The sequence below is a fragment of the Grosmannia clavigera genome, assembly GCF_000143105.1.
Source record: "Grosmannia clavigera kw1407 unplaced genomic scaffold GCSC_144, whole genome shotgun sequence".
Lineage (NCBI taxonomy): Eukaryota > Fungi > Ascomycota > Sordariomycetes > Ophiostomatales > Ophiostomataceae > Leptographium > Leptographium clavigerum.
Genome location: NW_014040797.1, coordinates 247,805 through 269,553, shown reverse-complemented (window position 1 = coordinate 269,553; position 21,749 = coordinate 247,805). Strand labels below are relative to the sequence as shown.

Here is a 21,749-nt window from a genome sequence, read left to right as displayed (position 1 = left end):
GCCAAATGCAAGTCCTTCGGGGGGGTGAGAGCTCCCATCAGTACCCCTCTCGCTGCTCTATTCCACGGCTGTTCGTAACTCTCCATACCAGCCATACCATCATACTCCCTGTAATGCCAGCGCCTACACGCGCTTGAAAAAGTATATGTAGGCGAACTTCTTCATCTCTTCAACATCCACAACTTCCACCACCTTCTCGTCGTTGAATAGCACCCAGGACACCTTGTCCTCGCTTTGTGACAGCTTCTTGCGGATAAACGCGACGTAGTGCCTAGAAATTGAATGAGTAAAGGATCATCCATGCTTCCATATAATGCATGATGGCAACTCACCCAGCGTGAATACTTGTTCCTTTGTGGCACACGATGCTCTGCAGCTGGTACTTTGCGGGCGTCTCACTGGATCCAGCCACGGCCTTCTCGCCACTTTCAGCTGGCACTTCGGTTTCGGCCTCGTCGTCTGCAGTTGCATCCGGATGGCTGAACACCCATTCAATCGCCCTCTCCACATCGCCGCTTGTTTCGCGCAACGCCCTCTTTGCCTGAGCTTCGGCAAATCCCATCGACATCAGCATCTCCATCTTCTCTGGGTCGGCTGTCGCAGCCGAGGAACCCGCACTGGTCAGAACGAGCGGCTCGTCAATGTCGGCGTCGTCCATGTGCGAAAAGAGCCACTCCATGGCAGCATTCGCGTCGCTGTTTCCAGTTGCGTGGAGCGCCTTGTTGCAACGCACACGCGGGAAACCCATCGCTTCGAGCTGGGCCACGGCCTCTTCATTCGCAACAAAGGATGGCGCCCCACCGCCAGATGAAGCCGCTGCATCTTCTGGCAGGGACTCCTCTTCCGGCTGCCGTCCCTTGGAAAGATACTCGTCCAGCAAAAACGGCGCGTCGTCGACAATGACCGGCACGTCGACCTTCACTGGCACCCAGTTGATGAGGGCCATCTTTCGTGCGTTGACGACAAAAACTTCTGGCAGCGTCTTGAACAGCGAACGCTTGGTATATCCATCCTTGCTTCCACACGCTGAACATGTCAGCTCCACGACCTCTTCGCCAGTGAACCTGTCTATGCACTCTTTCAGCGTCACAGGCTTGTAGGCCTCAGCCAAAGCATCTCCACCATCGGCATCTGTGGCCGCCTGCTTCTCCAGGGGAATATCAATAAAGATGTTGTCCTGCTCATTTGTCGTATACCGCACCTTCTTGCAGCTGAGGCATTGCAGTCTTTGCTCGAGAGTGAAGCGGAAGGACAGCGTGGGGTCCTCCACAGCCGATGGATGCTTGGAGCGTGTGATAAGCTTGAGCAGGTGTTGCAGCAGCTCGAATGCATCTTGTTGCCGCATGGTCGAGAATTCCTCGTGTCCACGGCCTATCAGGTGCTTGAGCATAGCCGGAGCCAGTCCTTTTTGGTACGAGAGTTCCGGTGTGTTCTCGGACGCGGTCACATCTGAGTCGGGTTTCGCGTACCGTCCAGACAGCAGGCCATCGCCCGTCTTCCGCAGCTGTGTCTCCAGGTCCTGGGCCGGATCGGCAATGTTGGACAGGTCATCCCCAAATGCGCCATACCGTTTCTGGAACGAGGGTAGATCAAAGAGGCACTGGAGGATGCTGGCGAGGTAGCAGCTGTTGCCCAAATTCTTGAGGCCAGTCAGGCCGGGACCAAAGAGCGGCTTCAGCTCCTTGCCGTCTTCAGACGTCATGGAGAACTCCCACCGCATGTTCTGCTCGATCTGCAGTTCCGTCAGGCTTTTCTCCGTCTTCTGGCGATCGGCCAGGATGATGCCCCAGTGGGCAAGGTGTTCGCCCAGGTTCTCGTCGACGCGCTCCTCGTCGCAGGCGTAGCAATACACGTCGGCACTACCCTCGGGTGTGATGGAGCCCAGCTTGACGGCCACGCCATGGGCAGAGCCGGTCGCGTGTGCCAGGCCGTGCGAGTTGCCACCGACGCCACCAAACTGCGCACGGCCGCAGCCGAGGTTTCCGCACTGCAAGCACAGCCAAAGGTTCCCGTTGAGCTCGCACTGGGAACAGTGACCGAGGTCCTGCGAGGCGATCTTGCGCGCTTCGGTCTGCTGCAGCGTGAGGATGTGCTCGCACGTCGTCAGCTCCTGCTCCCAGGCCTTAACCTCCTCCTTACGCGAGAACGTGCTGGCCGAGAGAATGCCGTCGACGATGGGGGCAAGCTTGGCGTCGGTCCGGTCGAGCTCCTTGTCGCAGTCGAGACACTTGACGGTGACGGCGGTGTCGTAGCGGTCGGCCTCAGTCTCGGCCGCGATGGCCAGCTTGGACATCTTGGGCGGGGGCTCATCGCGGACGATCTGTTTGCGCGTCCGCCGGATATTGAGAGCGAGAGGGTGGCTCCAGACGAGGTTGTGCAGCTTCGCGTGGTGCCGGTCGCCGGCGCAGCCGCCGTTGAAGCATTGCAGACAGACGTCGAGGCCCGCGGGGTCGTCCTACTCCCGAGAGTCAGCAAGACCAGCTTCCCCCGCCAGCCATACAGAGACAGATTAGAGAAGAAACGACGGGCTGCCGTACGATCGAGTCAAAGCATTGCGTGCAGTCTTCGCGGTACACAGACTGGGCTGGGGTGGGGGGACGGAGACCTATGGCAAGCCCGCCGGTTAGCATCTCGCTCGTGCAGAGGGGATCGTGCCGGACGAACTGGTAGAGGCGATGTGTGGGCAGGACATTGTCGCGATGCTGTTTTGGCCGAGATCGAAAAGCAACAGAGGCGAGGGGGAATGCGAAACGGAAAGCAGGAAGCGTGTGGAGAGAAGCAAAAAGTGCCCCCAATCGCTCTTTCCCCGGCAAAAAGCAGAGCTTTGGAGGGGCTAGGCTGCAGCTGCTGAAAACGGCAATGTTGCAGCTGCCTGGAATCCATACCCCACACGCCAGCCGTAAACGTCATCATGGTTTTGGCAGCTGTCGCCACCTGCATCTAACTTTCTTCAGCAACGGCAGCATTTTCTCGGTGTTTGGTATCCAATATGCTTCGTCCAACTATAGATCGTGATGCTATCTCGTGTGCTACCCGTCCAGCGGTGCAGCCCAGCGATTTCTATATCTATGCTTTGCCGACCCTCAAGCTCCTGTAAACCAACATCTGCCAAGTTTCTTCCCCTCGCCCACAGTTTCCGTACTTGGTGTTCACCTGGTGAATCGTGCACTATTGGTGGCCGAACGAGCGATGGTGGCGGATTTGTGGCCGGCGTCGCTCCCTACGGCACCGGCTCCGAAAGACAGACTGCACTTGATCGCGGCTTGGGATGCCGATGCCAAAGGCGCGCCGTCCGTATATGCAGACGATAAGGATCATGGCAAGGCAGATAAAAGCGCTGATGATGGACAGCACAACCACACGGGCATGGCCATCGTCACTGCCGGGCGTGTCGAGAGAGTCGGTCATAAAGGTCGCCGGCTCCGTGTTGTTCGCCGCGAGCATGACCATGCTTGTAATGGCCACCATGGTTAGATTAGACTTGGCTAGATGGATAAGTAGTGGAAGAGATGGCAGATAGTTTAGAAGTAGCAGATGTCTCAACTGCAGGGAGAGTAGCCTTTATACGCAGAGCTGCCCTTGCCGTCCGTGAAAGCTGTGATTTTGCTTGCTTCTCCTGCCGTGATATGTCACTCTTCGCTTTTCCTTCCACCTCAGCCGCCTTTGGTGTGCCGTAACGGCCTCTGGCAAGTTGACGGATCATATTTGCATCAGCTTTCTGCCAGCTAGAACGGCAGCGTATAATTCATTTGAAGCTTCGGCATCGCCGTCTCACCGAATTGCTGTTTTCATCTGTGCCACTGTTTCTCATTTGCCTTCTGAAAACGGGAGTAGGTGAGCGTTTAATGCATTCCATGGTATTTCTAACGTGAAAATACCTGGGACATTCTAAAGATATCCTGAGCCCCTTCCAATAACATGTGGACTGGCTGTAAACCCGACTGTAGATCTGTAAATAAAATAAAATTGGTAGGAAATAGACACCAAACTCCTCTGCGGTGCAATATTCAAGGTGCAATATTCAAGGGGTATATCCAACGCAATGGTCCTGACAGCTTTGGTCGGAGAGCTATTAATGACAAAGGAAACATGGTGTAGACGTGGTGAGATACGGTGGCGCTGTGCCTGAATCTAGTTGGTGTGGGTGTGTAAGCCGGTGCCTGTTGTTCTTCGTCACCGCTGTGGGGCAGAGGCTGAGGTGAGGCATCACTGGTTTTCTAGGCCGTCCCGCAAGGCCTCGTGATCGACATCATCTGGGTGTACGTTGCTGGGAACCCCTCGTGCTTGGTGGGTTGTCCAGTACTCAAAGAAGCCAGGAACTGGACCTGGCTGGTTGATGCCTGGGGCACGCAGCATGTCCTGTAGCGACTTGCCGAGTGAGGTATGACTGCTTTTTGCCTTGCTGTCTAGTTTCTTCTTGCTGCTGTTGCTGTCACCGTTGCTGACGGCAGTTTCCGCTTCACTGTGGCCACTGGTGCTGATCTCGCTCTGGCTGCCTGTCTCTGATGCTGCCACAGATACGGTGGCGCCCGTAGGCTCCGCAGTCGCCGCTGATGCCGCCGTAGATGACGAGTTGGATGCGGAGGATGCGACACCACCGCCGTTCCACGGCCTCCACCCAACAAGCTTGCTGAGTCTCCGAGCTCCCGTCAATGTTGCCGCGCCGTTAGTCGTGCCAGGGGCAAGCGAGCTCGATGCCACCCTTGACCTGGGAGTCGGCAGACCGCTGTAGAGACTGTCAAGAAGCATCGTGTTGCTCCTCGATGTGCTAGGACGGCCTTTCGAGATGATGGGCCGTGCGGTGACGGAGCTGATACCTGTGTTGGCCAACGAGCTTCCGTATGTCCCCAGCGGTCGCAACGTGAGCTGGCTAGGGCGCGTCTTGAGCGTGTGAATGTCCAGGCCGCCTTTCAGCGAGACGATGGACTCCTGGGACAGGGTCCGATGCCGCGTCCGACGCCCATTCTGTAGCTTGATAGGAGGTAACAGATCCGTCTCGTTGTGCATGTCGCAACCTTCCTCGGGGATGATGATGTCAAGGAGCGAAGCATCTGGCATCCGCATCGGTGTGGTCGCCTGGGAACGGATAGACGCGTTCGACGTGAAATCGGAAACGTCTTCGGAGGAGTCATCCTCATCATCTTCAATGACAGCCAAGCCGTGCCCCGACATCCGAGTGGGCGGGGAGGATCCGTAGGCCAGGGAGTCGTCCAGTGTCGCGATTCGGCAGCCCTTCGGCCGCCAGGATGGAGACATCGGGTCAGCACTCGTCGCCGGCGAAGTCGGGAGAGATATATCAGGAATGGCGACGCGGTCGAAAATAGAGCTGCGTCGGTACGTCCGCGGTGAGCTCGGAACCGACGACGGAGAGAAGTCGGACGGCCGGTCAGAGAATCCGGACCACCTGTTGGATGGGCCCGAAAAGGTGGTGGATACAGAATCCCTGCTCATGTGACGAGACGAGCTGCGAGACGGGCTGCTCGTGGAGGCCGATTCGTGGTTGAGGCCCACCGTCCGCGACAGCTGGGTGGTTGCAATCGGGGCGGGTGGCGTGAACACATGGGGCGACAGGCCCAAGCGTTTCTTCTTGGGTCGCAGTGGTTCGGCCCTCTTCTTGCTGACATGGTGGTGGTGGTGGATGTGCAGTTCCTGTGACAGAGCCGAGACGTGGCGAGTCGGCCGAGGGGTTCGTGGGCTCGCGATCCTCTCTGGGGTTTCCGGACTGTCGGGCGTCATGTCCTCCAGCTCCGCTCGCAGGGTCGAAGCGGCTCCAGGGTTGTCGTCTGTGAGAGGCTGGTGGTACATCAGCTGATCACGCAGCTGCTGAATCTCGTCGTTGGAGTTGATGAGCATCTCGCGCAGCTCGGCCATGCCCAGCTGCATGCTCGCATTGTCCTGAAGCAGGTCGCGGACAAAATGGGACACCACGCCGCTTCCACCAGCCTTGTTGTTGTCCTGCAGCGATTTGGCAGCCGCTGCACCCTTCAGTCGTCCGGCTGCCGTGCTGAGTTCCTTCTCCACGGCTCGCTGCCGCTCGACGCGGCCCATGACTTCCATATGGCGCTCCTTCTCCTGCTTGGTCTCCCTTTCCATCCGCTCCAGCTGGTCTTGCAGGTCGGCGATGCCGCGCTCGGCCCTCTTCCATCGCTGGATAGCCGATCGGGCTTCGGACTCGGAGGCTACCAGGGTGCTCTGCAGGAGGGCCTGCTCGGCCTCGAGGGCGGCGAGGTGTCTTTCCATGTCATCAGCTCGTCCTGCAGCACCTTCAAGCCGGCGGATGATCTGCTGCGAGGACTGCAGGGTGGCTTCGAGCAGCTTGAGCCGAGTGTCCGAGTCGGTGACGTTGGAGTTGAGTGCCTCCAGCTGGTCGAGCAGAGCGCGGTTTTCCTCGATCTTGCGCGCATTTTCGGCCTCGAGCTCCTTCTTGTCCATCTCGAGCTGGTCGATGCGCTTGAGGAGCTCGGCACGGTCGCGCTCAGCATCGGCAAGATACGCTTCGTGGCGTTCAAGAAGGGACTGGAGGCAAAGGGTCGACGGTCAGCCATGAAAAGCGAGGGTGGGACAGAAAGTGAAACGGAAAAAAGAAACGGTTAAAGGAGGAAAGCCAAAGGGCGAAAAAGCAAAGAACAGCAAGACACAAGGGCTTGGGCAGCTGAAGGAACATGCAGGCCGATTGGGCTTGGCACCAGCAGCGCTAGCCAGCTGTAAATTTCCGCTGTTCCATTCCAGCAAAGCCGTTCCGTGCGGCGCAGAGGCTTTTTTAGGAAATGTCGTGACATTGCACAAATCAACGCCGGCCAAAATAGGCAGCAACGGTGTACCCGCAGAACCGACTAACCTGTCCTAGCTTTGCCGCGATGCGGACATCGTTTTCGACACTTTCGAGCACCGAGCAGTTGTGTCTGAGCAAGAGGCATTCCATTTGCCCGCAACAACAGCGCAGTGGGCCCGGAGGCTGGTTGGTGAGCAGGACGGCAGACGAGACAGAGACAGCCGAGAGGACGGGCGCCTCATGGCCGGGCCTGTCCTCAAGGCCGCGGCGCGCCACTGCATGCGGCCTGGCCTTGGCCGGCATGACCGCCAGGGACGAAGCAGGAATGTGTTTTTGCGGGCAGTACATGTAGAAGAATACGCGCTAAGGTCGAGCTGCGCATAATGGGGTCGAAAAAAGGGATAGGCGAACGAATGGCTGCAGCAGAGTGAGACAGGAGGGAAATAGACAGGGTCGGAAGCAGTGCAGTCGTGCAGGTCGACTGCAGTCGATAGCCAAGGCGGAAGCTGGCCCAAGGACTCAGCCACCCCAGGCGGACGGCCAGCTGGCTCGACTCAGGCTGGTTTGGTGGTCTTGTGGTGGATCTGTAATTTGGGTGCCAAGCTGACGAGGCCGATGGGTCGTGGCAGCCAGCTCATGACCGGTTTAGACAGAGACGAGTCGTGCGAAGCAGAAGAGAAGCCGGTCGTGCATGTTGAGACGATGACGGAGAAGAAGAACGAGAGAAGGGCCGAGGGGAGGAAAAATGGTTAAATTGGGTGTCTAATAGTAGCAGCTGGTGGGGAACGGGTGCGGGTGCCTTGATGTAGCGCTCAGTACGAAGTGATACATAGTATACCAGGTGGAGGCTGGTTCGCCCTGAGAGAGACGAGTCGATCAGACGCGGGAAACGAAACGCGTTCGGTGTATACGGAGTATGGAGGCAGTTTAGCGGGCCAATTTGCCGGAAAGACACTAGCCAATACAAGGACGCAATGACAGGTATCGTCGTGTTGTTTGTTTGGCTCGAATCCGGAAGGTGGGGCTTCCCTATCCACACCGTACAATGTGCTCGCTAACACAATTCGGTGAGAATCATTCGTTGTCGTTTCGTCGACGACGGGGTGTCATGACTGTGCAGTTCGCACGCATGCCTAATGCGGGGGCGATAGGGGCCTGATGCTGAGTTGGCATTCGTACGGGGTACGGAGTGCTCGTACGGAGTACTCCGTACGTCGTATGCTCTGGCAAGCAGTTGCTTACTAATAATGCAGCAGAGTCTTCAATATCTTGTGTAGAAGGCGACGGCAGAGCAGGAGAGTGAGCTGGATCCAACGTTCTTGGTATTGTACGTGCAGCAGGAGTATCGAATCCCGAATCTCCTTTGCCAAAGTGGCGATCCTATTTGTCCGTAAGGTGCTGCGTGTGCATCCCTCGGCCATGCACAAAAAAGGTGGATTTCTAGTACAGGCTCCTCTCTGCGTGGATTTGCCTGCAGCCGCCAGCCACCGGCATCGCAGCCCCCGCACCAGCAAAGTCACCGCGGCCGACAACCGGCTATTCAGGGCGACCCAAGCGTGAGGACGTCGAGACCGGCAGCAAGCTGGCTCTTGGACGGCATCTTGCCGACGTTGATCAGCTCAGCGCTCTGGACCATGACGGGGTCCTTGCCCATGGTGGCGACAGCGACGACGGTCTCACCCTTGGTGTAAAAGGCAGCCCAGGCGCCGTCATCGAGGCTGCCCTGCAGCACGAGGTCGTCCCAGCCGGAAGCGGCGGTGTTGCCGCAGTAGCGCAGCTGGGCCGAGAGGGCCGACCAGAAGACGGGCGTGAAGAAAGAGCCCGACTTTTTCGCCTTGGCGGTCCGGCGGACAATATGCTCAGCAGCGATGCGTCCGGCCTTCTGGGCAACGTTCCAGTGCTCGATACGCACCAGCTTTCCCTCGGCCGCGGGGCCGTAGTAGGGAAACGAGGCGATGTCGCCGACAGCATAGACGTCCTTGAGGCCGACGACGGCAAAGGACTCGTCCGTCTCGACGGAGCCGTCGGGTCGCAGGCTGACAGCGCTGTTGTCGCGCAGATACTCGGTGGCCGGGGACACGCCGACGCCCAGCACGACCACGTCGGCCTCGAGACGCGTTCCATCCTTGAGCAGCACGGCGCCGACCTTGTCGGGTTCGGTCGCAGACGCTTCCGCCCGGTCGACCGACGCGGACAGGTAAAAGGACACACCGCTCTTCTCGAGCCCAGTTTGGGCTGCCTTGCCAACTTGCGAGCCCAGCACGCGCTCCAGAGGCACGGCCTCCATGCCGACCACGGCCACGGCGTGATTCTTAGCCGTGGCGTTGGCCACCTCCATGCCGATAAAGGACGAGCCGATGACGACGACGTTCTTCTTCTTCCGGTCGCCGCCGTCCAGCACGCCGACGATTTTCTGCACGTCGTGCACATTGCGCAGCGTGAAGATGTTGCCGAGCGTCTTGAAGCCGTCGAGCGGTAGCCGGCGCGCGGTGCCGCCAGTGGCCAGAATCAGCGTCGTGTAGGGCGTCGGCGTGCTGCTGGCCTGCTTCGTGGCCACTGTCTTGGCGCCAAAGTCGATACTCGTCACCTCGTCAGCCACCACGGTCACGGCTCCGGCATCATACCAGGCCTGATCGCGCAGCTGCAGCTTCGCCGGGTCTGTCAGCAGGGCCTTGGACAGCTTGGGCCGGTCGATGGGCAGGTAGCCCTCGGACGAGATCATGGTGATGCTGCCGGAAAAGCCCTTTTCGCGCAGCGCCTCCAGAGCGCCAATGGCACCCGAGCCGCCTCCCACAATGACGACCTTTTCGTCGTCGGCTGCCGTCTTGGTCACCAGCCGCCGGATCGTTGGCTTTCGCCGCCCCGACTGGATGGCCACCTTGTCGCCAGTCACGTACACGGCCCCGTCACGCTCGGCCACCTGGAAGGTCGGCAGATAGTCCAGCGCCGGGGCGTCCTCTACGTCTCCGGTCTTGGCATTGAAGCAGGCTATGAGGTGTCAGCATTGTTGGTGTGCGAGCATGTCCGGAAACGACGTGTCCTACCTCCGTGCCATGGACAGGTGATGCGGCCGTTGGCCGTCAGCACGCCCTTGGCCAGAGGCGCGCCGTAGTGCGTGCACTTGGGGCCGATGGCCTGGATCGTGCCGGCAGCATTCACCAGCAGCACCTTGGCATCGAGGCCCTCGACCTCGACCTCTTGCTTCTCACCCACCTTGAGCGCCAGCGACGTGACGCCCTTGAGCTTGAACTCGGCCATGGCGACGGCAGAATGGGATAGACCTCGATAGACAGACCGGCTGGACCGTGATACAGAGATGGGCTGCAGGATGGATTTTGCTGTTGATTGCAGACGGAGAGATGCCCAATTCATAGAGGTAGAATCTTGGGAAGAATGGTTACAATGCAGGAAGGAGCGACGGGCACCTGTGCCGACGCCCAGTGAGGGGCAGTCTTATCAAGTAGCAGAGGTGCTGAAGCAAACAAGGGCCGTTGCTGCAGTGGGGCAGCCAGCCCCAAGGCAATGCGGTAATGGGTCATTGTCTGCGCTCTGACTGGCCCGTCGCAAGTATGACGACAGCAGAAGAAGCCGGTAAGCTGGTTGTGGTGCGATGGGCGTTGCGTTGATGTAAGACGTTGAGCTGCATGCTTATTTCGTAGGGAGCTTCAGCCAATTGCAGTGCTGCGATTACAGCGTGTTCACGTGACGTCATAGTTGGCAGTCTAGACTGTACCTGGAATAGGCCGTACATACGGAGTACGTGCTGTTGTTCTACTGAACCTGGGAAAGTCAAGGCGCGATATTGTCGGTTGCAAGCTGCGAGTTGCAGCACGGCGGGTACAGCAGCTTCATCACGTTCTGATTGAGTTATGTTTTGGAATTCGCCGGGTCTCGACCGACCGGCATATTCGGCCGACGCTCGGACGAACAGCTTAGCGCTGAGTAATATGGGGTGGCACGTCTTTGGCAGAAGCCCCCTTCCTCATCGTCAGCCATTTTCCGAAACACACGAAACGACAGAGGCGAGCGCGTCAGAGGCTCAAAAGTTGCAGGAAAGCATAGGGAAAGCAGGGAATACGAGCGAGCAAGACCCAGCTATACCAGAGGCGAGTAGCATCGGCTGAAAGTCGCAAGAGACAGTGCCGATTGGCCCACTTGGATTCGGCCGTTTCGTCCGTTTCGTCCGCCTCTCCACCACCGGTCTATACTTATCGTAAGGTACTCTTCCTGCAGAGAGCGAGGAGGCTATGTGCCGACAGCCATGAGCGGCCAATCACACGCGAATGGCAGCGGCCCGGGGCGGAGAAAGGTGCGCAAGGGGACGCACAGCTGTTGGGAATGTAAGTTGCATGCAAGGCCCTGCCGTACGGCTGATGGGTGGGCGATGCTGACGCTGGCAGGCCGACGACGGAAGATCCGGTGCCAATACACGCACGACAATGACACGATCTGCATTGCCTGCCGGGCACGAGGCTCGGCGTGTCGCAGCCAGGAATTTGCGGACGAGGCCGTGGCCGTGGCGCCGGAACGCAAGGTGACGTTACGGCTAGACCGATTGGAATCGATGATGGAGCGGCTGATGCAGCACATCCTGATGAGGCGGTCGGGCGAGTCAGTACGCGGCGGCAGCAGCTCAGCGGCAGCATCACAGCGGTCGTACGTGCGGCCGTCATCGCCGGCCTTTTCCAGCGGAGACGCAGATAGAGACGGAGACGGAGACGGAGACGGGGACGAAAGCTTACCGGCTGTGAGCGACATGCTCACGGACCTGCCGACAGTGGCAGCCCGGGCCTGTCCGACAATGTTGAAGAAGCACGGCTACGCGCACATGGACGTGTTTGACACGTCGGCCGCGGACGACACGCCTGTGGCAGCACTGCTGGGCATTCAGCAGTCGCTCGCACACGTCGACGGATCCGAAAGCGGACGCAAGGACAGCATGGCGACAGATGGCAGCAGCAACGGCGGTGGTGGTGGTGGCAGTGGCAGCAACAACAACAGCAACAGCGGCAACGCAGCGGCAACGCCAAGCAGCAACGCAGACTCGGACGGCGGCAAATACGGCTTCCTCAGCAAGACGCTGCGGTCGCTGTTCCCGTCGCAGGCCGACTTGGACGTGATGGCACGCGGACCGCCGGCATACCACGTCGTCTCGCTCTTCCACAGCCAGCACGATCGGGACGCAGGGCGTGGCGAGACGCCCGAGAGCCTGGCCGAAGTGCCACCGGCCGGCAGCCACCCAACGCTGGTGGCACGACGGCTGCTACAGCTGACACTCTGCATGCAGCAGGCAGCGCCACAGCTGCAGCTCGCAGGGCTGCCAGACGGGCTCCGGCTGATCGACGTGGTCGGCCGCATCGCCGACATGGTGGCTCACACGGTGGCAGCAAGCGACGAGCTGATCGGCAACGTCGAGGGCCTGCAATGCCTCGTGTTGCTGGGCCAGCAGCAGTCCAATTGCGGACACCTGCGCCAGGCCTGGCTGAGCTATCGTCGCGCCCTCGGCCTAGCCCAGTTGATGGGCCTCGATCGCGGCAATACGCGCGCGCTAAGGTCATGTGACCCGCACGAAGACCCCAGCCGCCGGCCTTCGCCTGCAGCTCTGTGGTACCGGATCATCGCGTGCGAGCGCTACCTGTCGCTGATGCTGGGCCTGCGTGCCGGCACGCCCGACGGTGTCTTCGACCTGCCGACCGACACGCCCGTCGAGCGGCTGGCCAAGGCCCACACGCTGCTGACCGGCCGTCTGATCGAGCGGAACCAGCACCACCAGGGCAGTAGTCCTCCCTACGCCGTGACCCAGGCCATCGATGCCGACTTGCAAGCTGCCGCCACGTGCGACCTTGATCCTGCCTGGTGGGACGTGCCGGCCTACGACCCTGTCAGCGCGTCGCCCGCCTGCATCTTCGGCCAGACTACCCGCTCCATCCTGCAGGTCAACCACTACTGCATCCTGATCATGCTGCATCTGCCCTTTATGTTGCGCGGCAGCGACTCAGCCGCTGCTGCTGCTGCTGCCACGGCCAAGACATCGACGGTCGCTGGACAGCCGACGACGGCCACCTCGGCTCCAACTCTCCCCTTTACCACGTCAGCATCAGCTCCCACCACCGCTATGCTCACCTACAGCAGAGATACGTGCATGCGGGCCAGCCGTGCGCTGCTGCGCCGCTTCACCAGCTTCCGCCAGCTCGTCAGTTCGGCCAACTCGTGCCGCCACGTCGACTACTCCTCCCTCATTGCCGCCATGACCCTCATCATCGGCTACCTGGGCCCACGCCCGTCCACCAGCCTTCCGGCCGCCGTCCAGGCCGCCTTTGACGACCAGCTGCTCCAGGATCGCGCCATGGTCGAGCAGGTCCGCCTCCTCATGCTGCACTTTGGCAACACCAACAAGGACCGCCTCTCGCTCGAGTCGGCCGCCACCATCCAGAAGCTGCTGCCGCTCCTCGACCTCGTCTTTTCCACGCCCGAAGCTGCTGCCGCCACGAAGCTGCCGAGCACCGCTCCATTCCACCATCAACAGCAACAGCAACAGCAACAGCACACGACCAACAGCATCGGCACGTCCCCCTGTCCCTCCCTCTCTCCCAACAGCCATTTTGCCGCTGCCATAACATACGCTCCGGCACCGGCATCGGTCGCTGCTCCTTCCATGTCCCCCGTGCGCCTCAACGTGCCCTACCTTGGCACCGTTAACATCCACCCCAACATAGCTGCCCCGGCCGGCGTGCAGACCGCTGCCATCCCTCCGCACCTGTATCAGAATCAGAACCAGCATCAGCACCAGCACCAGCACCAGCATCCGGCGTCGGCCCTCTCCTCGTCCACCTCTTCGCCGTCGCCCTTTGGCCTGCTCTCTCCACAGCCGGCCGTGCTGTCCTGGCACGGCGGCGACCTGTCGATGGCCGAAACTGGACCGCTGGACGTCCCCGACCTCAGTACCATGCTCGTCGACTTTGACACCATGACAGACGGCAACGGCGCCGCATTCGACGGCTTCGGCGCCTCTGCCGCCTTCCCCGACATGACAGGCGCGTCCGACGACTGGGCAATGCAGGGCGTCGACACGACGTACTGGTCACTCCTCAACGGAGGCGGCGGCGCCTTTGGTTGGGGGGCATGAATGGCTGATAAAGGACACTAAGAGAGCGAGCGAGAGTGAGAGGCGTGTATAATGTAGCTCCAGATAAGAGCACGCGAAAGTAGAGTTATGTATGGGCGACAACTGCACCTATATGATTTGTATATACTTGGATGTCCTAAGAAGAAGCATGCCCTCAAAAGTTCGTCTGCTAAGCAAAGAGGAATCGACTCCCGGTAAGTGTAAAGGGTTTCATTATTGTGGCTTAGAATGGACTGGATTTGGTTGTGGTGTTTAAGCTGAGTTTGGTTACTAATCAAAATAAGTACCGTAATATACAGTTCAAAACATTACTATATGCTCTATTAAGTCAATTGGCCCTGCAATCGATCTATTTGCAATTCATATATAAAATGGGCCGCTGAAATTATTATCTAACCAGAGTTTACGGAGTACTGGGTACTCGGAAACCTATTCGCTTGCTCATATGCATTGCATCGTTGTTAAAACTTCGGCGTGTCGATTCTGCGATCTGCAGTGCATTCGCACTGTGCGATTAAAGGGCGGTAAAGAGCGGCACAATTTCTTCCATACAAGTGCAACTAGGTCGGTCATTAAGGTCAGGTTGTAACAAGCTTGAATTATGCAGCTTAAAGTCCGGACCTCCGACAAAGACTGCTTTGGTATTGGTATAGGAACATGGAAGATCTCAATACGGACTACAGCTTCCTCTTCGAATCGCCATCGACGAGATCTCGGTGAGTCCTCCCAAAACTCGTCTCTCCAGCACAGTTCTCCATTGACCAGCGTCCAGGCCAGCTTCTAAACTGAAGCCAAATACACGTTTCCTGCAACACATAGTACGAGAAGCAAACTTTCATAATGCGACATTGCTTGCCAAAGAGACAGCCGAAGCACGGGCTCGCTTAAGACAGCTGTCGCGCCGGGGCAAAGCCGGCGACGAAAGCTCGGATGACGACTCATCTCGCAGGCATGGTGACCACTCGCGGAAACGGAAGCCGAGGAGAGCGGAAGATGAGGACCGGTCACATCACCGAAAACGGCATCATGACGACGACCGAGATCGGGACGATAAGAGGGTGGAAGGAAAGGGGGACAAACGGAGCCACCATACGTCTCGCAGCAATGGCAGGCGCGAAGGCGAGCAGCAGGAGGAAAATGGGGAGCAGAGCCGACACCACAGAAGCTCCAGGAAGCACAGAAGCCGACATTCTCATCGCTCTCGGCGTGACAGCCGATCTAAATCGCTCAGCAATAGCGATACGGACATGGACGAAGAACGCCGACAGGCTAATAAACGTCGACGGGATCGACACGAACGCAGCAGGCGAGACGAGCGACCAAGGCACAGCAACCGGTCACGGTCACGGTCACCCAAGGTTAGAGATGGTAGGCTGGATCGAGAGAAGCGACATCGACATCGCGAGCGATCGCCGCTCTCCGCGTCGTCGGCGCACAGACTCAGCCGCGACAAAGTGACGCCTGGCAAGGCAGAAGCAGCAGCGGACTCCGACTCGGACTCCGACCCGCTGTCTGAGTTTGTGGGGCCCCTGCCAGCTTCGGACTCGCGTTCTGCAGCGGCAACCGTGCGCGTTCGCGGCCGTGGAACCGTGGCTGGAGCATCCAGCATGGACCTACACTTCTCCGCCGACTACGACCCCTCCCAGGACGTGGGACAGCCGGAAAGCGCCTACGCTGGCGACACGCCCACCGTCGAAGACGCCCGGGCAGAGATGCAACGCGACCGGCAGAGCATGTTGCGAGAGGGTGCGGCACGGCTTAAGGCAGCCGGGTTCACCGACCGTGAAATTGCCATCTGGACGCGGGGCGGCAAGAGAGACGTGGCAGACATCCAGTGGACCAAAAAAAGATGAGGCGCGGGAATGGGACCGCGGAAAGATGGCAGGGGACAACGGGTCGGCGAAGCCGGAATGGACGCGTTGAAGCAGCAGTCAACTGGTTGGATGGCATTTTGATAGAGATCAGAGCGTGTCTATTTTGGCTATGTAGCAGAGATCGTGGCTTGAGCTTTTGGAAGAAGATAAATTTCTAGAAAGTAGACATTGGGAAGCCATCTAAGGCGCAATTGGATTACTTTGATTGGAGGGTTGGTATATTGAGTTGGCTTCTTTTGGCGGCTTGAATTCTGGCTTAGCGCCAATAGCAGGGTTAATCGGGAGAGGTCTGAAAAGCTGGCAGACATGGGATCAGTAAAGAGCCTGAGAGGTGTCAGGGCATTTCTCCTGACCTATTGTTTCCACGCTTGCCGCTGTGCTTTCGGTTTTATTATGTAGGGCGAACAGCCTTCCTAAGAAGGAAGGAGGTCCCGCTAACTGTCAGGATTATCAGGCTCCTACTTAAAATGAGGGGAAGGCTACTGCGAATGGGACGTCGTGACGACACCCAAAAAGATAATAATATTGCGTCTGCTTTGATACGAAAAGGGGGACACACGAAGGAGCTGCATGGGGACAAATCAGAACACCGCAAGAGCGACCGTGCCGTACTTTGCCTGATTTGGCACCTCACAGTGACCAATTCTCTGATGTCTCGTTCCCCTTAATTCAACAACATCACCGCATTGCAGAATTGGCAAACCACAACGCGACAATGGCCACGACCCAAGCAAGGCAATTTCGGCACCAATGTGTCTGGCTTTCCGCAGACCTCGCCACCCAGCACCTCGACACCACCCAAATTTGGCTCCCGCTAGGCTATGATGAAAGCCCGCGCAGCAGCTCCTATGGGCCTTACGCTAATGCCAAACGAGGCACTCTCAGCTGCAAGATGCTATGGGGCCACCACCACCTACTCCATATGCAGAGGATTGCGGCGGAAGCACTCACAGCCTGGCCTTACATACATAGGACGGCCCGGACAGGGATATGAATCATACCCACCCATGCCTTCTTGACCCCCTGTCTTAGCTTTTGGGGCCGTCCTTTTCAGCCAACAGCCAGGATAGATGTGCGTGGCAGACAACAGATGGGCAATAAGGTCCCCAGCACACCAGTCACGTTCTGACATGAGGCATCAATAAAACCCACACCTGAGAGGGCATATAAAGCCTGCATGGAGCTGCTTTTCAGAGAGAGGCATGTAGTCTTTCGACTGGAGATTCTGTCTCATTGTTCACTTGGTTGTCTACGGAGTACCTGCCGTGCTCGTCCAGGCCAGAGGAGACCTGTCCAGCATATCCCAGCACTGTCATTGTTGCGAGCCGCCGAAAATGCATTTCCACCTCCAACAATTGCTCTTGGCCGGCATCGCCGTTGCGGCCTCTCTACCTCAGAGAGCACAGAGCTGCAACGGCTCGCCAGATCTCTGCGATCGGCTCTACAGCAATGTGGCATATGTGGGCTCGCATGATTCCGCCTTCGTCGGTATCCTGCCGACCCAGAACCAGTATATCTCAGTTGCCGACCAGCTCAGCCTTGGCGTGCGTTTTCTGCAGGCCCAGTCTCACAACAAGAATGGTGTGATTGAGCTGTGCCACACTACCTGCGCTGAGGAAGACGCCGGCACTCTGGCTACTTACCTTGCCAGTGTTAAGACCTTCCTGGACGACAACCCAAACGAGGTCGTGACCCTGCTCCTGACGAACGGCGACAGCATTGCCATCGCCGACTACGGAACCGTCTTCACGGCGGCGGGCCTCGACACGTATGCCTATGCTCCATCCGGCACGCCCGCACTGGCCGACTGGCCCACACTTGGGGCTCTCATCTCTAGCGGCAAGCGCCTCATCGTCTTCATGGGTAGGTCCGATCAGTTGCTGCAGAGCCCCGGCTATTCTGTTCGGCTAACACGAGGTCAGATTACCACGCCGACAGAACAAAGGTTGACTACATCCTCAGTGAATTCACGTTCATCTACGAGACGCCATACGACACAACGGATGCCGATTTTCCCGAATGCACCATCGACCGGCCCTCTGGCGGCAGTGCGACTGGGCGCATGGGTCTTGTCAACCACTTCCTTGATGTTGACATTAATCTCTTCGGCAACGATATCCTCGTTCCCGACGCGACGGCAGCGTCTACGACCAATTCCTTGTCATCCATCACGGCGCAGGCAAATTTGTGCTTGAATGAACATGGCCGCTTGCCCAACTTCATTCTGGTGAGCGAAAACACGTCTTGTCTTGCCCATAGTACCTATCAACAATAATCGCTGCCTGGCGCTCATCAGACGCCAGTTCAGATGTGGCTGTTTTGGTCTCATCGTTATAGGCAGAAATATAAGAACAGATCGAGCATGTGGCTAACACGTTTGTCGTTATAGCTCGACTTTATCAATAAGGGCAACGCAATAGCTGCTCAGAACCAACTCAATGGCCTTTAAATCAGTTATTAGAGTGAGACTGCACTGTCTCTGTTCTGTTTGTCTCATCTATGAGAAGTACTCTGGACTAACCTCCGTATAACCGCTTAGCCTGCTTACCTTGATGTGCATGAGCACTTGCCCCAGTGCCGCCGTAAAACCGAACGGACCTTTGAGTTGACAGCACTACCGTGCCTTGCCTTCACCTTGACCGCAGTCGGGCTGACTCGCTGGTTCGCGCTGTGCTTTTCCCTGTGCTGCATTCGTATATCGAAGATCGTTTAGGACACTGATACTCGGCTTGATTCTTGGTAACCGTCTTATCTTTGGGGGGCTTTAGATGATTTTTTGGGAGATATATCATACGTAGTACTGTTGACGATAAGTATGATCCATGTACATTATTTTGGGGGGGGGGGATGTCTTCCTTTCCCTTCATCACTTTTGATGCCCACATCACGCTTGTACACCCGCTCCAATACTTGGCCATAGGCATATGTTTTCTCCAAGCACCCCGAAGAACTTACCCATCGTCAAGTCAACAAGGAGGACGATGTGCGGATCGGATCTGATGGATTGATTGCTGTTGGCTAACGAAGCTGGGTTCAAGAAAGTATAACACAGAGACTGGATGACCGGTAACACCAGCTACCAAAAAGTCGTGGAAGATCTGTCGTACTCAGATTCGCGGCTCCGCAGTCGTGATCCCAAAGCAGTGGCACAGAAGATGCCATGGACGGCCATGGAAGACTTGTCATTCTGATGGGTAGAAGCGTAGAGTTTGGTCCGGCCATCAATTCGGGAGGTGGACAAGCTGTGCGAGTATTTTGCACACATCAGTAGTAGAAACATAGAGAACGGGGAGGAGAACGGCATCAGAATTCAAGGCGAAGACTTAGAGCTGCCACCTCGTTTAAGGCTCTTGATTGTGGAGAGCTGTATTAGGCACTTCCTTTCCTTTTCTCAACACACTCACTTCCGGCTCTAGCTCGGTCAGTAGACGGCATCCAGAAACCCTGGCTACTCTGGATCAATTAAATACAAGCAGCACCCTTGTAGCTGGAAGCGACACCCCCTCTCCACTGTCTGTTTCTACAGACGACACAAAGTAGCAGATAAATGTTTACGAACCTGAGACAGACAGACAAGGAAAGTTTTGTACGGAAGCCACGTCTGTTTGGAAAAAGTGACGAAAGAGGCCGAGCCCCGGTGATGTTTTGACTCAACAGTGGATCACCAAATTTCGTTGCCACCATTCTGTGAACTACAGCACCGCATCGAGTGTCTCAACTCGGCCGTCATGCATAGGAGTGGTATCAATCACAGGCGATCGACAGGCTTACCTCGAGCAGCAGCTGGCACTGGAAACCGCCCGTTTGCAGCATCTGCGAGACTAAGAGCTCCAAGGCCATAAGTCTGCTTGGCCTAATCTTCGTCCCGCTGACCTACACTAGTTCGCTTTCTAGCATGGCCCAGCCATTAGTCCCGATGGCGACAACTTCGGGCTGTATCTGGCTACGTATGCTTTCCCATTCGCATAGTCATTGCAGCAAGTACTGTGCTGGATGCTGGCTACACTAACGATGACACTAGCTGGTCTCTGGCGGTTTTTGTAGAGGCATCTCGGTCTGAGCGCCGTAAGATAAATAAATTTGCATGTATACATAATACGGAGTCTTATGCAATGTTGATTTCTGACTAGCGCATCAACCTCGATGACTCAGCAAAGCTCCGTTGTATCTGCAATAAGCACGGACACCTTTCGCGCTCTATGTGGATGCCCATGCAGCTGTGCAGTTTTGACTTCGACACCCTTTTGGCAACCTCGTGAAGGCCACTTCAGCTGTTTATACATGTTCGTCACTCGAGTGACGCGTTAATTTACGAAGGGCATTATTCTCTCGGTGATGGAAGGAGCCTCATCAGCGAAAGACACTCCAATAAAACCCGATCCAGAGTCAAAAACAACAGGTCCTGACATTGACGCACAGGCTGCTTGCAAACACAAACATGCTTCTTCTCAGCACGGTGGGCTTCCAGCTTCGGTGACTGCACTTGTGCGAGTAAAGCCAGACCCAGATGCAACTTCGAGCCGGCCAGACATCAAAATGACGGACCTACCTGATGCGAACGCGAAGATGGATGTGAACGCAGCGCTGCCAAGGGCACAAAATGCACCGGCCGAGACTGCAGACACTGTGATGGAGGGTACACACGAGAGCGAGAATGCATTGAACAGCGACAGCAATGCTGTTGCAAACCCGAGCAAACTACGAAAGTCGCATCTTCTACAGCGGCTATGGGAGCAAGAGCAAGAACAAGAGCAGGTGGTTGACAAATCGCTGAAGGTGCCATCCTTGGATGAGCAGGCGCGTGAGAACTTACGGCGTTCGATCGCGTTGGCCCTACAACACGTGGGCTTCCAAGCGGCGACGACCGAGGCTCTCGAAAGCTTTTTGCTCATGACCGAGACGTGTGAGTGAAGCCTGATACTCTGTTTACTACTTCATCGCCTCCTTGTTGCACTTACTGATTGATAATCGCATGCAGATTTACATTCTCTCGCCAAGGACGTCGTGAGCGTGGCCCATGCTGCCCGCCGCAGCCAGCCAATCCCAACGGACTTTGACCTATCGTTTGCCCGCTTCAATCTGACCACATCGGCCCTGCGGCCTCACCTGCGGAATCCTGTGGCCATGTCCAAGCTTGCACCTGCGTACTTTGACCCCCTGGCGCGGCTGGAGCTTCGCGGCCAAGAACGCGACCTGCCACTGTTGAGCGATGAGCTGAGTGGCAAGGCTGAGAAGGATGCAAAGCCTTACATTCCCGAAGGGTTCCCCGATTTCCCTAGCATCCACACATACCGGCACACGCCCATTGACGTCGACACGGTCACCGTGCAGGGCATAGGCATGCGGTACGATGATGGAGAGCCGGTGCAGTTCCAGGACGATGTCGGAGGTGCCGATTCGCAGCAGTTACAGCTGCAACAAACATCGACTGTCGGGGCAGCAACAGCGGCCGCCACAGCGGCCGCAGAAGCCGGAGCGGCAGGGAGCCTGCGCAGCGATCCTAAGAGGATCCGCGAGGCGGCGGCCGTCGAAGCGAAACAGGCTGAAGAAGCACTGCGCAGCCTCATGCGTGCCAGCAAGATTAACAAGCTGAAGGAGGTGCGAGCTGCAGCAGAGCGCAACTCTCTCAGCAAGCAGCGCTACTCGCTGTGGGAGACGGCTATGCGCGAGCTGATCGAAGAGAGCACGACCATATCACAGCCCAGCACGGTGCTGACTGCCGCGGCCCTACGGGAGGAGATTGCTGACCAGAGCATGATGGTCAACGCCGAGAAAGCGTTCCATCGGAAAGAGATACCACGGAAACCAGCAAAACGACTGGCACAAAAGACCTAAGACGGGCGTCTGTGATCTTTTGGGGGCAGGTCGTGACACGCATCCCGTCTCGTTGCATTTGTTTACGCAGGAAAAGTTCAGTTTGGCCGCTGGTACGACGTTTTAATGGGAGCAACACGACATCGGTTTTGAAGCGACCGGC

The 21,749-nt window shown here is 57.4% G+C and overlaps 8 protein-coding genes across 8 annotated transcripts; 4 read left to right on the top strand and 4 right to left on the bottom strand.

The window, feature by feature from the left end:
- Positions 1–123: 123 nt before the first annotated feature.
- Positions 124–2,692, bottom strand: CMQ_2738 (ubiquitin carboxyl-terminal hydrolase; the record flags this gene model as incomplete). The annotated part of the gene is made up of 4 exons (XM_014316816.1): positions 124–271; positions 333–2,455; positions 2,538–2,605; positions 2,665–2,692. 4 exons carry the CDS (start codon positions 2,690–2,692, stop codon positions 124–126), a joined length of 2,367 nt encoding a protein of 788 aa, XP_014172291.1.
- Positions 2,693–3,168: 476 nt separating this feature from the next.
- CMQ_2810 (uncharacterized protein) lies at positions 3,169–3,468 on the bottom strand (the record flags this gene model as incomplete). Its single annotated transcript, XM_014316888.1, has 1 exon — positions 3,169–3,468. One exon carries the CDS (start codon positions 3,466–3,468, stop codon positions 3,169–3,171), a length of 300 nt encoding a protein of 99 aa, XP_014172363.1.
- Positions 3,469–4,206: 738 nt separating this feature from the next.
- CMQ_3253 (uncharacterized protein) lies at positions 4,207–7,120 on the bottom strand (the record flags this gene model as incomplete). The annotated part of the gene is made up of 2 exons (XM_014317331.1): positions 4,207–6,516; positions 6,839–7,120. The coding sequence occupies 2 exons, from the start codon at positions 7,118–7,120 to the stop codon at positions 4,207–4,209; spliced, it is 2,592 nt and encodes an 863-aa protein (XP_014172806.1).
- Positions 7,121–8,312: 1,192 nt separating this feature from the next.
- Positions 8,313–10,030, bottom strand: CMQ_2910 (aif-like mitochondrial oxidoreductase; the record flags this gene model as incomplete). The annotated part of the gene is made up of 2 exons (XM_014316988.1): positions 8,313–9,760; positions 9,817–10,030. The coding sequence occupies 2 exons, from the start codon at positions 10,028–10,030 to the stop codon at positions 8,313–8,315; spliced, it is 1,662 nt and encodes a 553-aa protein (XP_014172463.1).
- A 1,003-nt stretch (positions 10,031–11,033) lies between these two features.
- Positions 11,034–13,898, top strand: CMQ_2795 (c6 zinc finger domain containing protein; the record flags this gene model as incomplete). Its single annotated transcript, XM_014316873.1, has 3 exons — positions 11,034–11,112; positions 11,173–11,678; positions 11,877–13,898. The coding sequence occupies 3 exons, from the start codon at positions 11,034–11,036 to the stop codon at positions 13,896–13,898; spliced, it is 2,607 nt and encodes an 868-aa protein (XP_014172348.1).
- Positions 13,899–14,849: 951 nt separating this feature from the next.
- CMQ_2692 (uncharacterized protein) lies at positions 14,850–15,751 on the top strand (the record flags this gene model as incomplete). Its single annotated transcript, XM_014316770.1, has 2 exons — positions 14,850–15,256; positions 15,337–15,751. The coding sequence occupies 2 exons, from the start codon at positions 14,850–14,852 to the stop codon at positions 15,749–15,751; spliced, it is 822 nt and encodes a 273-aa protein (XP_014172245.1).
- Positions 15,752–17,106: 1,355 nt separating this feature from the next.
- On the top strand, positions 17,107–18,221 carry CMQ_2623 (uncharacterized protein; the record flags this gene model as incomplete). The annotated part of the gene is made up of 3 exons (XM_014316701.1): positions 17,107–17,635; positions 17,695–17,999; positions 18,162–18,221. 3 exons carry the CDS (start codon positions 17,107–17,109, stop codon positions 18,219–18,221), a joined length of 894 nt encoding a protein of 297 aa, XP_014172176.1.
- Positions 18,222–20,308: 2,087 nt separating this feature from the next.
- Positions 20,309–21,607, top strand: CMQ_2674 (bromodomain associated protein; the record flags this gene model as incomplete). The annotated part of the gene is made up of 2 exons (XM_014316752.1): positions 20,309–20,675; positions 20,751–21,607. 2 exons carry the CDS (start codon positions 20,309–20,311, stop codon positions 21,605–21,607), a joined length of 1,224 nt encoding a protein of 407 aa, XP_014172227.1.
- Between the last annotated feature and the right edge of the window lie 142 nt (positions 21,608–21,749).